General features: G+C 47.9%; 1 protein-coding gene across 6 annotated transcripts in view; it reads right to left on the reverse strand.

Annotated features, from left to right (window-relative positions):
• Positions 1-12,098, reverse strand: part of PRDM1 (PR/SET domain 1) — a 98,595-nt gene that overhangs the window by 13,172 nt on the left and 73,325 nt on the right. For 4 of the 6 annotated variants that reach the window (XM_090135930.1, XM_090135929.1, XM_090135931.1 and 1 more), the window contains 2 exons: positions 9,669-9,917; positions 2,944-3,063 (listed from right to left, as the gene is read on the reverse strand). In XM_090135930.1, coding sequence (XP_089992056.1) covers positions 2,944-3,063; positions 9,669-9,851 — 303 coding nt within the window. In that variant the 5' untranslated portion in view covers positions 9,852-9,917. Of the gene's footprint in view, positions 1-2,943; positions 3,064-9,668; positions 9,918-10,175; positions 11,151-11,234; positions 11,544-12,098 lie in introns of those variants that run through there. The other 2 variants (XM_090135932.1, XM_031611269.2) reach the window with 2 other exon arrangements.

A 12,098-nucleotide genomic window follows, 5' to 3' on the forward strand; every position in this document is an offset into this window, starting at 1 on the left:
TTCTTCCCATTCCAATTATGATATTCTCTGTTTTAAGAAAAGAAATGCTTATTCAAAGGCAAGTACACAGTTACCTTTTCCATCTCTGCTCAGCTTGTGTAGCTCTGCTAGCATGAGCAAATCAGACACAAAATCTGAAATGCAAAGTACTCTCCCTGCCTGAGTCCTTTTCCCGGTGCTATGATCAACAACTGGGTGATACTAATGATTGCAGGTCTGAGTGCATGCTTGCATTAATGCTTTGAGTCACCTGTGTATAAGACTGACTGGCTGCGCTACGTCAGAGTCTTTCTCACCTTTTTCTATGGCCTCTGTACTTGCAGTTTCCTACCACCCCCGCCCAAAGGTTTAAACTATGCAAACATCCTCCACCCCCCCCAGAGTCCTAAAGCAACACTTGCTCACAGTTGGACTGTAGCCCTTTTGTAAGAAGGCTGGGCGAGGCAGAGATGAACTTCACCTGCCATAACTCAGCGAAGACCTGGAAAGGGGCCAGTCGATGAGAAGTCACTTTTCCTATCAAGGGACACGCTCTGACTTGCCCATGGACGGGAATGAAAATGTGGAACTACACACTGCTCTGTAGCTTGGGGGAGAAAAAGTCCCAGCCACTGGGAGAAGCTACTGTTTCTTAAAGTGGGAAGAATAGGAGAAGTACTTAAAAAAAAAAAGAAAGAAAGAAAAGAAAAAAGGAAAAAAACCCAGGAGACACGTCTGTTCCGGACACATCCCTTGCTCTCAGGGAGAACTGGCTCCATACTGGATAAAACGGAGTTCCCCAGCTTGCAAATTAAATGACTGGGCACATGAAAGGGAGCAGCCTGCCCCGGTGACAAGTCTCCTTGGGCAGGAAATGCCTCCAGAAGGGGGGAGACAGCTTGTTGCGAGAAGGAGAATGCTGGGCGGCCTGCTCCCGCCTTAGCGCCCACACCATCGGATGGGCATGCCGGGCCTGCGCCCACCTGGACCTCTCCTCGCCACCCTGACAGCCGCCAGCGATGAGGGGCGAGGCAGCCTGGCCCTTTAACACGGGCCATAAACACCAGAATCACTTTCTTTAAGAGTAACTTCCTGTAAACTGAGAAGGGGGAAATACATGTGGCCTCATCAAAGCGGCCTGCGAGAGATTTTGCGGTGTGTTTGTTATGAGAAAATGGAAGGGAGATGGGTGAATTTCTGCTGTCTCAAGAGGAGCCGTCAATTTTCTCCGCTCGCCCCAGCTCGCAAACTTCCAGGAACAGCGCGGGGCCGCAGCGCTCGGCGCCTGCCCTGACTGCTCCCCAAGGCCAGCACAGGATGGGACAGGGCCTACGCCCCCGCCACCCTGGCCTAGTTGCCCTGCTGGGCTCCCACTTCTTCTGGGTAAGAAGAGAGCAGATGTGCTGAGTCACAGCGCGGTTCCCAGAAATGACGTCGGCCCCGCTCCCCTCGAGCATCCCCCCGCGCGCTGCAGATGTTCCCGCTCCCACCGGCAAGCCAGGCGTGCCTTCAGCAATATGTGGGAAGTTATCTCCCACAATTTCCTTTGCATATGCAGGCCTGCTTCAGCCCCATAGGAAAGAATTCATCTTCAGTGCAGCAGTATATCTTGAATGAATCAAGAGATTACAGCGGAGAATTTAATGATGCTTAGATGGCTCCTAGGATATTATTTCCAAGGATCCCCTCGCTTAAAATCACATCATGAAAATGATGTCATTTTCCCTGCTGCCATGTATGAATGAAGCAAGATGGTGAGCAGCTCTGATCCCAGAGTCCTCTGTATTACAAACCACTGGCAGGGCTAGGGCCAGCACACTGATTTCTTCCTACGTCAGACACGAGCTCCAAAAACCTCAGCTAAAAGAAAAGTGCTGTAGCCCAATGAATGCAAAAGCAGCTGCAGGCTTTGTACAAACACTCATGCAAATAAACTGCCTGTGCAATGCTGTATTACGTTGCATGAGGATGATCAGAGAAAACCAAAATGATGCAATTAGCTAGGAAGAACTGTGCTTGCCCTGAGTTTCACCTGGATGTGAGGTTGCGATGTTGCTATGTGGCAGGGAGGCACCTGGGCACAGAGGCTTGGATGTACTCCCAAATCCACTGATTTAGACGCAGCCTAATTGGCTAAAGGCGGCAAAACAAATCCGTGGAAGAAAAGGGGCTTAAAGAATGTTCCCTAAAAATTAATAATGGGTCTGCTAAGGAAACTGAGGATTATGTTAATTGATAAACTGGAGGCATATTCCTCAGCATGGAGTTTCATGCCAAAACAAGTTGGCTGATGCTCCCTTCCAACTTATAATACTGAACAGAAATTAGGCATCGCCTCTAATGAATTTGCCCTTAATGAATTTTCTCTTCACTAGGATTCATGGCTTCTCTTTCTGAAGCAGACTAGAAAAGCCTACGGCTTGAATTGTACATGCTGAAGATCACCACCTCCGTGCTATGAGTATAATATATATGTACATATATAGAACAGCAGTTCTATTCAATACCAGGAAAAAATACCCTAAAAGATACCATGATTCCAGAGAAAAAGATGATGCAGTACTTTCACAACTTCTTCATAGTTGCAAAAATCAGGTATACGTGACATTTACATAAACAAGAATGAATTTCTACTGTGAAGAAATTCAAGATAACCTGCCCCTACAGCAAGCAGCAGAATTATTTCTTTATCCCATTAAGTACCGAACTGCTTCAGAGGACAGAGCCAGGAAGGTCTGGGTATCTTCCTTGCTCTCTCCACCTACACAGTCCCTATATTCAAGGCAGGCAGGCTCTTACTCAGCTTAGCTTGCCATGTTCACCCTGCTCCTCTGTGGCAGCAGCACACAAAAGTTGCCCCCTGCATTCACACAGGTCTGAAGCAGGAAGTGACCCAGCTTTTCAGCTGTACTCATTTAGTGATCTGCTTACTGCAACAACATGGTGCTGTTTTTTCCTGCTTACCCGCCAAAAGTATTTTCTGTTCGCATTCTTGGGAACTGTATCGCTGGTATAGATCTCTCCTACCAGGGGTCCAAAGCGTGTTCCTTTTGGGATGTACTCTTTGCTTATAACTCCAGTGACCTACAAGAAGAGCAGCACAGGATCAGTCCATTGCCAGCAAAAATTGGTAATTCTTCCTTCCTCTCCCCTGCCCCGCAAACTTATAAAGTTAAACAACTAATACATGAAATTTTTTAGCGGCAGGTCAGCAAAACAGAATTACTTAGCAACTGTACTGGATATGAGATGACCAGCTTTGTTAGACATTAAAGTCTTACCGAGACATAGGGAAGCCAAAGATGAACACTGCCTGAAAAATGTGTTTTGTAGAAATACAAAAAGAAACAGTAAGCAAAATATATAGAGATTGTCAAATAACTTCATAAGTTACTTTTCCTATTAAAAGGCAACCTCTAAAGCCTAGTTCCAGCAAATAAAAATATTCAAGAACTATCAATCTCTTTGCTGCTACACAGCCAGTTACTGTTAGGAATTGGAATGACTGCCTCTCCAGATCAAAACGAAACTTTACCCCTACTCCTCTTACTCCACACCCCTCCTTATAGCTAAAAGGAGAAAAACAAGACCTACAATTCTCTCATCAGTAGTGGCATACAAAACAGAACACGAAATGGCAGTGTAACATGTACTCACAGATCACCCTCTTTTATAAAAAGGAGGCAGCAGTTCCGGTAACATATGACAAGTGGGTTTGGTCAAAAAGGCGTAAAGGTTTTGATGAAAATGCTCCACTGCTAGGTCTAAGAAATGTACTCTAGTTGCTCAGCTTCCTTCTTGACAGTAATTATACCAAAAAAAGTCACTGACCACAAATCAGGAAGCAATTCATCATTATTCAGAAGAACGTGCCTTGGAGTAACCCTTTGCAAAACACTGCTGAGTTATTGGTTTTGTTCCTCTCTGTTTCTCACCAATCTTCCTAAATTTAATACATCCAAAGAATGTTTAAAAACAGCAATTCTGTAAACCAGAAACCCAAGACTATGCAAGATTGATCCTGCTGCTGAGACAGTGGAGAGAAAGGATGTTAAAAAGCCCATCAACCTTCATGGCAAAACATATTAATCATGTTCCCTTCATGCATCTTGCCACTTAATAACTGTCTTTTTGCTCATCAGGATTTCAGAACAAGACAGCAATAGCAGAGTTTGTTGATAAACACTGAGTATGGGGATTACTGCTGTCTATACCCAGCAAGGAATAAACATTTGTACCAAAGCAGATTAGCAGTCACCGAACCCCGCAGTTAGCTCACTTCAGAGAGCATTTCATTTTCTTTTTAACAGTCCTTCACAGCAGAAGATGGTAAAAACCCTGAACTGCAGACAACACTTCACAAATTAGCTAAGCCTTGTGATTTTCTCATGGTACATTTTCTTCTATTGCATCACCTTCAGTGTGAGAAAGGGAGAGATAGAGAAGTACTTGTCTATGTACTGGTTAAGATTAAAAATCCCAGTAACCAACTAATGCCTGGCATAATTTCATGTGAGATGTCAAAATAAAGGGAACAAATAACAGCCCAAGCATCAAGGAGATAATCCACCCGGAAACAGATTGCTGGGTGTATGTGGCGTGGTTGTTGTTCACGCTTGTCTATGTTTTAACGTGTTTCAGAACACCACAAAACAAATTAAATGTCAACAGTAGAGGTAGTTAAATGCTCCATTGATCTGTGCATCTGGACTGAAGAGACAAAAAAGGGACTTCCAGAAATTTTCCTACACCTACCACAAGCTGAAACAAGCTCAGTGGCTCAGTTTTATTTTTGTCTTGCTTGTACATTTTCTCATAGAGAGCTGAAAAAGGCAGATGTTCTTCACATCTTCCCCATATATCTTCATTTACATCCATCTGCCCTCTCAAGAGAAGTTCACTACCAAGATACAGCATATTCTACCAGTTTGACTGCAAGGTAGCAGTTTTTTTTTTTTCACGGTTTTAAAATATCTTGCCCTTAATTAAAATGACTTTAATGAAATTCTCAGAATCTCTAGAAATCACTCCTTGAACCAGTCAACTTGAAACACTCGCTGTGCACTGGCACCTCTGACACAGCAGATGCTTTTTGATATCCACTTCCATAGAGTGTTTGCTTCCTCCCCAGAACATGAGGACAGCTTCTCACTCCCTAATATCAGAAGGTGATTTTGGCAGAAGTTCCAGACATGTGTGTGTTTGCTCTGCTGAATCAGACTAAAGCTGCCCAGCTGATCTTGAACCAAGGGTGGCTTTCTGATACCAGTGTCTCCAGGAGTCAGTGCTGGTGCTGAGGAGGGCTACCTTCTGGGGGATGGGGATCATCGTGCCAAACCAGCACCAGGCTCCAGGCCACCATCAGACCCTTGCACAGCCAAAAGGGTGTGGCTTTGGGATTAGTTTAACAGGAGCCTGCAGAGTGCAGAGCTGCTCAGAACTGCAGCTAAACAGTAAAGGAACTGCGTGGTCAGACTGAGGGGAAGCTGGCTGCAGGCTGCCAACAAGCCATTGCAGAGAGGCATTTCAGACTTGTGTCCACCAGGTGTCCTTCAGCACGTTTCTCCGTCTGGTGAGACCTTCCAAAGCAGTCTCATGGCAGGGAACCAGAGAGGAGTGTGACCTGAGTTCTGCTTGCGCTGTTATAAGCCTTCTACCCTTACACAGTCCCTGCAAGCATGCCAAACTAACCTATGCAGTAAGCGAGCAAAATGCTATTTGCAGAATATTATCTTCTTTACTGACACTTATCCCCTTTCTCTTTAAGCTATAGCCACTTAACAACTATTAGCACTCTCCCAACTGTGCCACAGACACATCCTTCCTTCCAGTAAAACATCATCTGTACTGTGAGGACTAAACCAAATCCGATACGATGATGTTGATGCTGGATCTTAGTGCACTCGCCAAAGTTGGGTGGAGCTTCCCCTCCTTCACCATGGTCCCAGCAGGACGGAACACATAGAAAGGGCCCTGCCAGCCTTAAGGAACAATGGCTGCACCGTGGGGCTGTGGGGAGCTGGGGGCTGCATGGAGGGGAGCACCCAGCCCAGAGTGGCCACGGCCCTGGAACTGACCAGGGTCCTAATGCGGTGCGAGGGCTGAGCTGCCATCATCCCACTGGCCAGATGCCGGGCATGGCGGGGCTTTCATTCTTCAGCTGGCCTGAGGGGAGCCCATCCAGCAGATGCTTTATGGGCAGCACTGGCTTCACTGCTGCCTCAGCACTCTGTCAGCAACAGCGGGCCAGTGTGCAGCACGGCCAGCCCGCAGCTCCCGCAGAGGACAGAGCAGCTCTGAGTGAGGATTCACTGTTAGCAAGGGCTTTAATAGGCCAGCGCTCCTATAGCTTGTTTGTAGTGAGAGCACTGAAATAAATGACAACTCTGATGGACTCCTAAAAAGCAGGATGTTTTACAACGAGACCAATAGCTTTAAAGGAATAACAAAAACACAACGAAATGTAAAAAAAAAAAAAAAAAAAAATCTTACTGGCTCCAGTGCACTGTGAAATAACAGTATTTTCCAGACGCAAATCAGGACAAGCCATCATGTGCTTTAGAATAATGGTGATTTTTCTTAACTCATAGGTCTATAGTTGCATAAACCCACTTAAATTTAACAATTTAACCCTTCATTCAGTTAACACTTTCTAAAAGTACTGCCACAAGAGGAAATGTTTTCAGACTGCTTCCTCTCTGATCATATACAAAAGAAATAAAAGCCTGACAGCAAGTGTGTGAGGTACATTGGTAACAGCTCCAAATCACTGCCTCAGAATAGCGTCCATTGCTGAAAAGCATCCTTAGCAGAGACATGCAACAAGTTATTGGCTCACTGAGATCTGTTCTCACTGTCAAGAGCACAGGATGGGATGCCAGGATGGGGCACTGGCAGTATTCAAGGCAGACGAATAACTGTCACTTGATGTCAAGAAGGGCTGTTTGGGCTATAAGTGAAGCCAAAGGGAAAAATTATTGAAAAAAAAAAATGTTTTGAAAATGAAAAAGATTATTCACATATGGCCTTCTTGAGTGTGATTTTGGCACTGTGTTTTGTCCATTTTTGACAAGCACTAAAACTGGAACAAAGATAAATAATTCATGCATAGGAATAAATAAATGACTTCACGTAAATCTAGCAGCCCAGAATGTTACGAGCAGTAGTAATTCATTTTTTAAAATGCTGACACATACTGTGAACTCATAACGAAAAATGTGTCCTTCAGAAAAATCCCCGATCGAGATCCAAGAATAAACAAGAGTATGATGTGTCATGGACTCTCGCAAATTCAATAAGCTCTTACAGAGGCACTACTCACTTCACAAAGCGTGCGAGGAAAAGAAACACAAAAAGCAGCCCTCCCCAAACAGCAGCGCTAGTACTTCCTCCCTCCTAGGCAGGCACGCAGTACTTTTCCTTCTCCAAATGGAGATACAATGCTAATCATGTCAACCACATGATCTAATCATGACAGTATTTAGCATTTCACAAGCGGTGTATTAGACATGTTTTTGTCAATAAATTGACTCAGCATTTAAAACTCTCAACCAGATGAAGCCGCAGTTCTCCTGAAAGTTAACAATTAAGACAGCTCACATCTGAGATCCGCTGGCAAACACGCACGCAAGCATCCCCCGATACCTTACCTCAGACTTTTGCAAGTGAAAAATCCCACCCTATAGCGCTGTCAGGACTCTGGTGGTTTTCCATGAGGTCAAAACCAGAGCCAGGCTCCCTCTGTGACCCCACAGATGCCAGTGCCTAAGAGAAACACACACCCAGTTCCGACCCCACTGAACAAAATCAAGACTTATAAGGTAGATACAAAAAAAATAATGCTTCTCGTCAGGAGCCGTGAGAGGACAAACGGGGCTGTGCCACGCACAGCTATCTCACCCCGCAGACAAGAAGCAAACGAGTGATCTGTCCACACAGTGACAGCACCAGACCTTTCACAGAAAACGAGCAAGTCCCTTTCTTACAGAGCTACGTTAGAAATAGACAGGGCTCCTGAGTTCCTATTGCTCTTGCCAGTAGGTGCTATTCAGCGCAAATAAACGAGCATGGGGAGCTCTGGAGAACAAAAGGAGGATGTCCTATATTCAGACTCCCACTAGCAAGGAGCTGTGCGGGTCATACTTGACAAGGAAGAACTTGGAACCCTTCAGCAACTTCTCTTTCCCCCCACCTCCTGTACAGCAATCACAGCAATCCTCCCACCTCAATTCACTGAGCTCAGCTATAGCACAAGAAAACTGCATGCTGATATTTCCCAACACAGTGCTGGGAATTCTGAAAGCTGCTCGGACAACCACTACCGTGGCTGCAGATCCAAGCCTGAGCTGGGCAGTTAGTCCCTGGCTAGCTGCCTGGGCCCTGTGCCACAAGCCCATCCTTCAGCCCAGAGAGCTCTCTGCATCACACAGTGAAGCTGCGGTGTTATCTCTCCCCAAAGTCAGACGCATCTCATGATACAGTGAGGCAAAACAAGGTTTTGAGCTTTTTTTTTGGGAGCGCGTCCTTACTCTGCCAACTTCTGCGGGGCAGGGCAGGGCAGATGGGAAGAGAAGAGAGACTCTACATGGGAATTTAGCTTTAACCTCTTAGCAAACCTACCAGGCACTGTACAAGGCACTGCCAAACTCGATTCCATGGTGCCAATACCCTCCAGCTGGGGGTCCAGCCCTATTTGCGTATGCAGGACTAAACAAGTACCTGCTTTAGGAGGAAACATTTGATAGACACAGATGAGTGTATTTCTCCTCAGCTCTGTGGTCAGTGTGTTTAGCCAAAGCAGAAGCACAGGTAATAGCTGCCACACCACAAGTCTCAGCACAAGGAGAAATGAAGGGTTGTCCCTTGGGTTATTACCCTGCTGAACATCACACCTAGCTATAATAGCTACTCTATAGGAAGGAGTAAACACAAAACCAAATTGCTCATCCGGGCTCATTTCTTTCCAGCCCTTCTGAAACAACAACAAAGAATGCACCCACTCCAGGGACACGGATAGGACGGACTCGCACAGCCAGCTACCAGTGAAGATGCTGTCCCAGATAAACACAAGTCAATCTGAGCTATGGCTATCCTGCTGTCCAGCTTACTGAGTCACCTCCTCAATCGATACGCCGAATTGAAGAATTTAGGAAGTCGGGACCATGGCGAGCTCACAAAAAGAATAAAGCAATTTCATAACCAAAGGGAAAACAAAAAGAAATAATTAAATACATTTCCAGGAATTTGTGTTGTTTTTTTTTTTTTTCCCTCTACTTTTTTTAAAGTTATTTATTGGACAACCGAGGCACTTTAATCTCTGTGCCAGAAGCAATGAATGGTCCTGGCAAACAGCAGTCAAGAAATTGGCACAGGGAACCACCCCGCAGTTTAAATATGCTTATTCAGATGCTGTTCAAATTGTGTGAAAATTTAACTGTTTGTGAATTGGCTCAGAGCCGGGTTCAGAGACAGGCTGGACGCGATTCCCAGTGCAAATACCACATGACAGATGCCCCGTTCGCTGTTTCTTAAAAGTATTATGAGAATCCCATCTTAAAAGCCAGTGGGCAGCACTTGATGGTGGCATAGCGTGCATGAGTAAAGAATGGAAGGCAAGGCGAGCGCACACTTTCCGAAGCGCAGTGGTTTGGCTCATCTGACTCCAACCTTCCCCGGGCACCGCCACTTACCTCTTTGCAGTTTGATGAGTATTTGAAAGTCAAGTTCCTTGGCAAGGAAGCCTCTGCCTGAGTGAGGGTGCCTCCATCGGCACTGGGGTCCCATGGGTGGTCATTGACGATGTACGTGCACTTCTCTTCGAAATCGGCCTCCGTCCACAGGGTCATGTCAGCATCCTCCATGTCCATTTTCATTGTCCACTCTCTCCCTTTCACCAGATTCTTGAAACTCACAGCGTCCGAGCTACACTGTGTAGCAGCCTGGAAAATAAGAAAACAGCCTTTAATCCTCATTGTCCTTCAGTGTTGTGGTTTCCGTTGAGACAGCGTGACTAATGCAGCAGTCTGTGACACTTTAAAAGCGTATGCAGGATAGCTGGTACAGTTGAGTAATAGCCAAAAAGCAATGTAAACGAAGCTGCGCTGGCTGAAGCAGCGCCTTGAAATGCCAGCCTCGGTCATAGCGAGGAGGGAACCAAAACAAAGAGGAAAAAATCCCCAGGCTGACAACCGCTGTACCTTTCTCAGAGCCTTTCCTTAATGCCTCCGAGAAAAAAAAAAATATTCCATGCCCAAGAAAGCGCGGGGTCACGGCCGCACGACCACTTGGTTGCCTGTGGAAAGGCTGCCTCAGAAAGTGTCACACAAACAAGGAGAGGAAGAGGAAAGGAGCTGCTGTCTGCGTCTGAATGAAGCTAAAAATGGAAAGCGCATGTTGGAAGAGCGGAACCCAGCCTTGCCTTTTCCAAATGGGGAAGCCTGAACTTTCCCACCGGCTCTCAACACACAAACAACTTTCAAAACAACCTGCCCCCCCCACCCCCTCCTCCTGCCGTCCCCTTATCCTTTGGCACGGGCGGCCGAGCGAGCCGACATCCTGCCAGCATCCCCACCGCCCCGCACAAAGCGCTGCCACGCATTCCCGGGGGCCAAAAAGGCAAAGAAAAGGAGCGGGGGAAACTGGAAAAAAGATAAAAATAAAAACAAGTCTTCGTATCCCTTGTGATGTGGATGGCACCTCAACAATTACTCTCTCAAAACAATGGCTAGGATCCCTGCGTGAGAAATTCCTCCAAAGCCACTCTTTCTGTGTGGGACAAAAGCTGTGTTAACAAACACGGCGCCAAGCAGGTAGCAGGACGCTCCTTTCCCGAGGTAAATAAAGGACCCAGCTCCGCGCTCACGCCGGGCGCTCGGAACGGCGCTCACCCGGCACGCAGCCTCGTTACGCTTATCCCGTATAGAAAACGCAGCCCCGCGACATTCGCATCCCTCCTCCGACAAAACGAAAGGACCGGGGAGGGGGTGAGGGGGGTGCAGAACTCGGGCTTCCGAGCCGGGGACAGGCAGCGCCGGGCTGCGGGGCACCGGGCTGCGGGAACGCCGGGCTGCGGGAACACGGCGTTGCGGTACGCCGGGCTGCGGGAGCGCAGGGCTGCAGCCTCCTCCCGGCTGAGGCCGTGGTCCGGGGCTCCGGTGTACCGGAGCCGAGCACGGGGTCGGAGCTGCCCGGCCGGGAAGGCTCCGCCGGCGGCTCCCGGGTCCGGTGCGGGGCGGGGGCGGCGCGGCGCTGCTTACCGGGGCTGAGTCGGCGAGCGGTTCCGCACAGAAGCCCCTCGTCCGCGGCGGATCTCGCTCATATCTACCGAGTAAACATTGCTTCTTCCTTCCAGCCGCTGGGTCCCCGGGAGACTGACTCACACCTAGCGCCTCCGCGCCCTCCCGCTCCTCCTCCCGCCGCAGACAGGTGCTACGCGCTCGCTGCTTTTGCCTTTCCGAGACACTGGAGGGCTGAGTGAGACAGCAAAGGCTGCAGCCCGCTCCCGCTCCCTCCCCGCTTCGGATTCCCAATGAGGCGCCCCGCCGATGCCCGGGCGGGAGGTGGGGCGGTACCTGCGGCCCCGGCCCTCACGCAACGCGGGGGAACTTTGTTTCTTTCATTTCGTTTCTGCCTCGTTCTGCTCTTCTCCGGCGAGGGCACCGCCTGTCCCGGCCGTGGGGACAGCCCCACAGGGCACCTCCGGGCGGGCGGGGAGGGCACCGCGTTCTGCTAATCCCCCCTTTACACGAAATGCGTGTTTGCTTTGTTTTGTTTTAACGCTGGCTGAAGCTCAGAGCGTCAAAGGTCTCCGTTTCTAGCCCCCCCTTCTTTCCCTCCCCCCCCCCCCCTCCCCCGCCGATTTAAGTGGTTAGGATGCTATGAAAATTAGAAGGAAAAATGACTTCCAGAGTACCAAATTGCAACTCTGATTTAAAGCCCCTACTTCCAAATCTCGGTGATTACAGCAGTTTGATAAGCTCCGTCCAGGAGTCTTGTTATTTTTTTGCTTTATTCCTTCATGGGGTCTCTTTCTAATGGTTTGTAAAAGGAATGAGGAAAATCATCTCAGTTTCTCCCTTTAAATAAAACCCCCCTCTCCCCATATAATAACAGGGAAGTGC

This window comes from Phasianus colchicus, chromosome 2 (genome assembly GCF_987193195.1).
Source record: "Phasianus colchicus chromosome 2, bPhaCol1.hap1.1, whole genome shotgun sequence".
NCBI lineage: Eukaryota > Metazoa > Chordata > Aves > Galliformes > Phasianidae > Phasianus > Phasianus colchicus.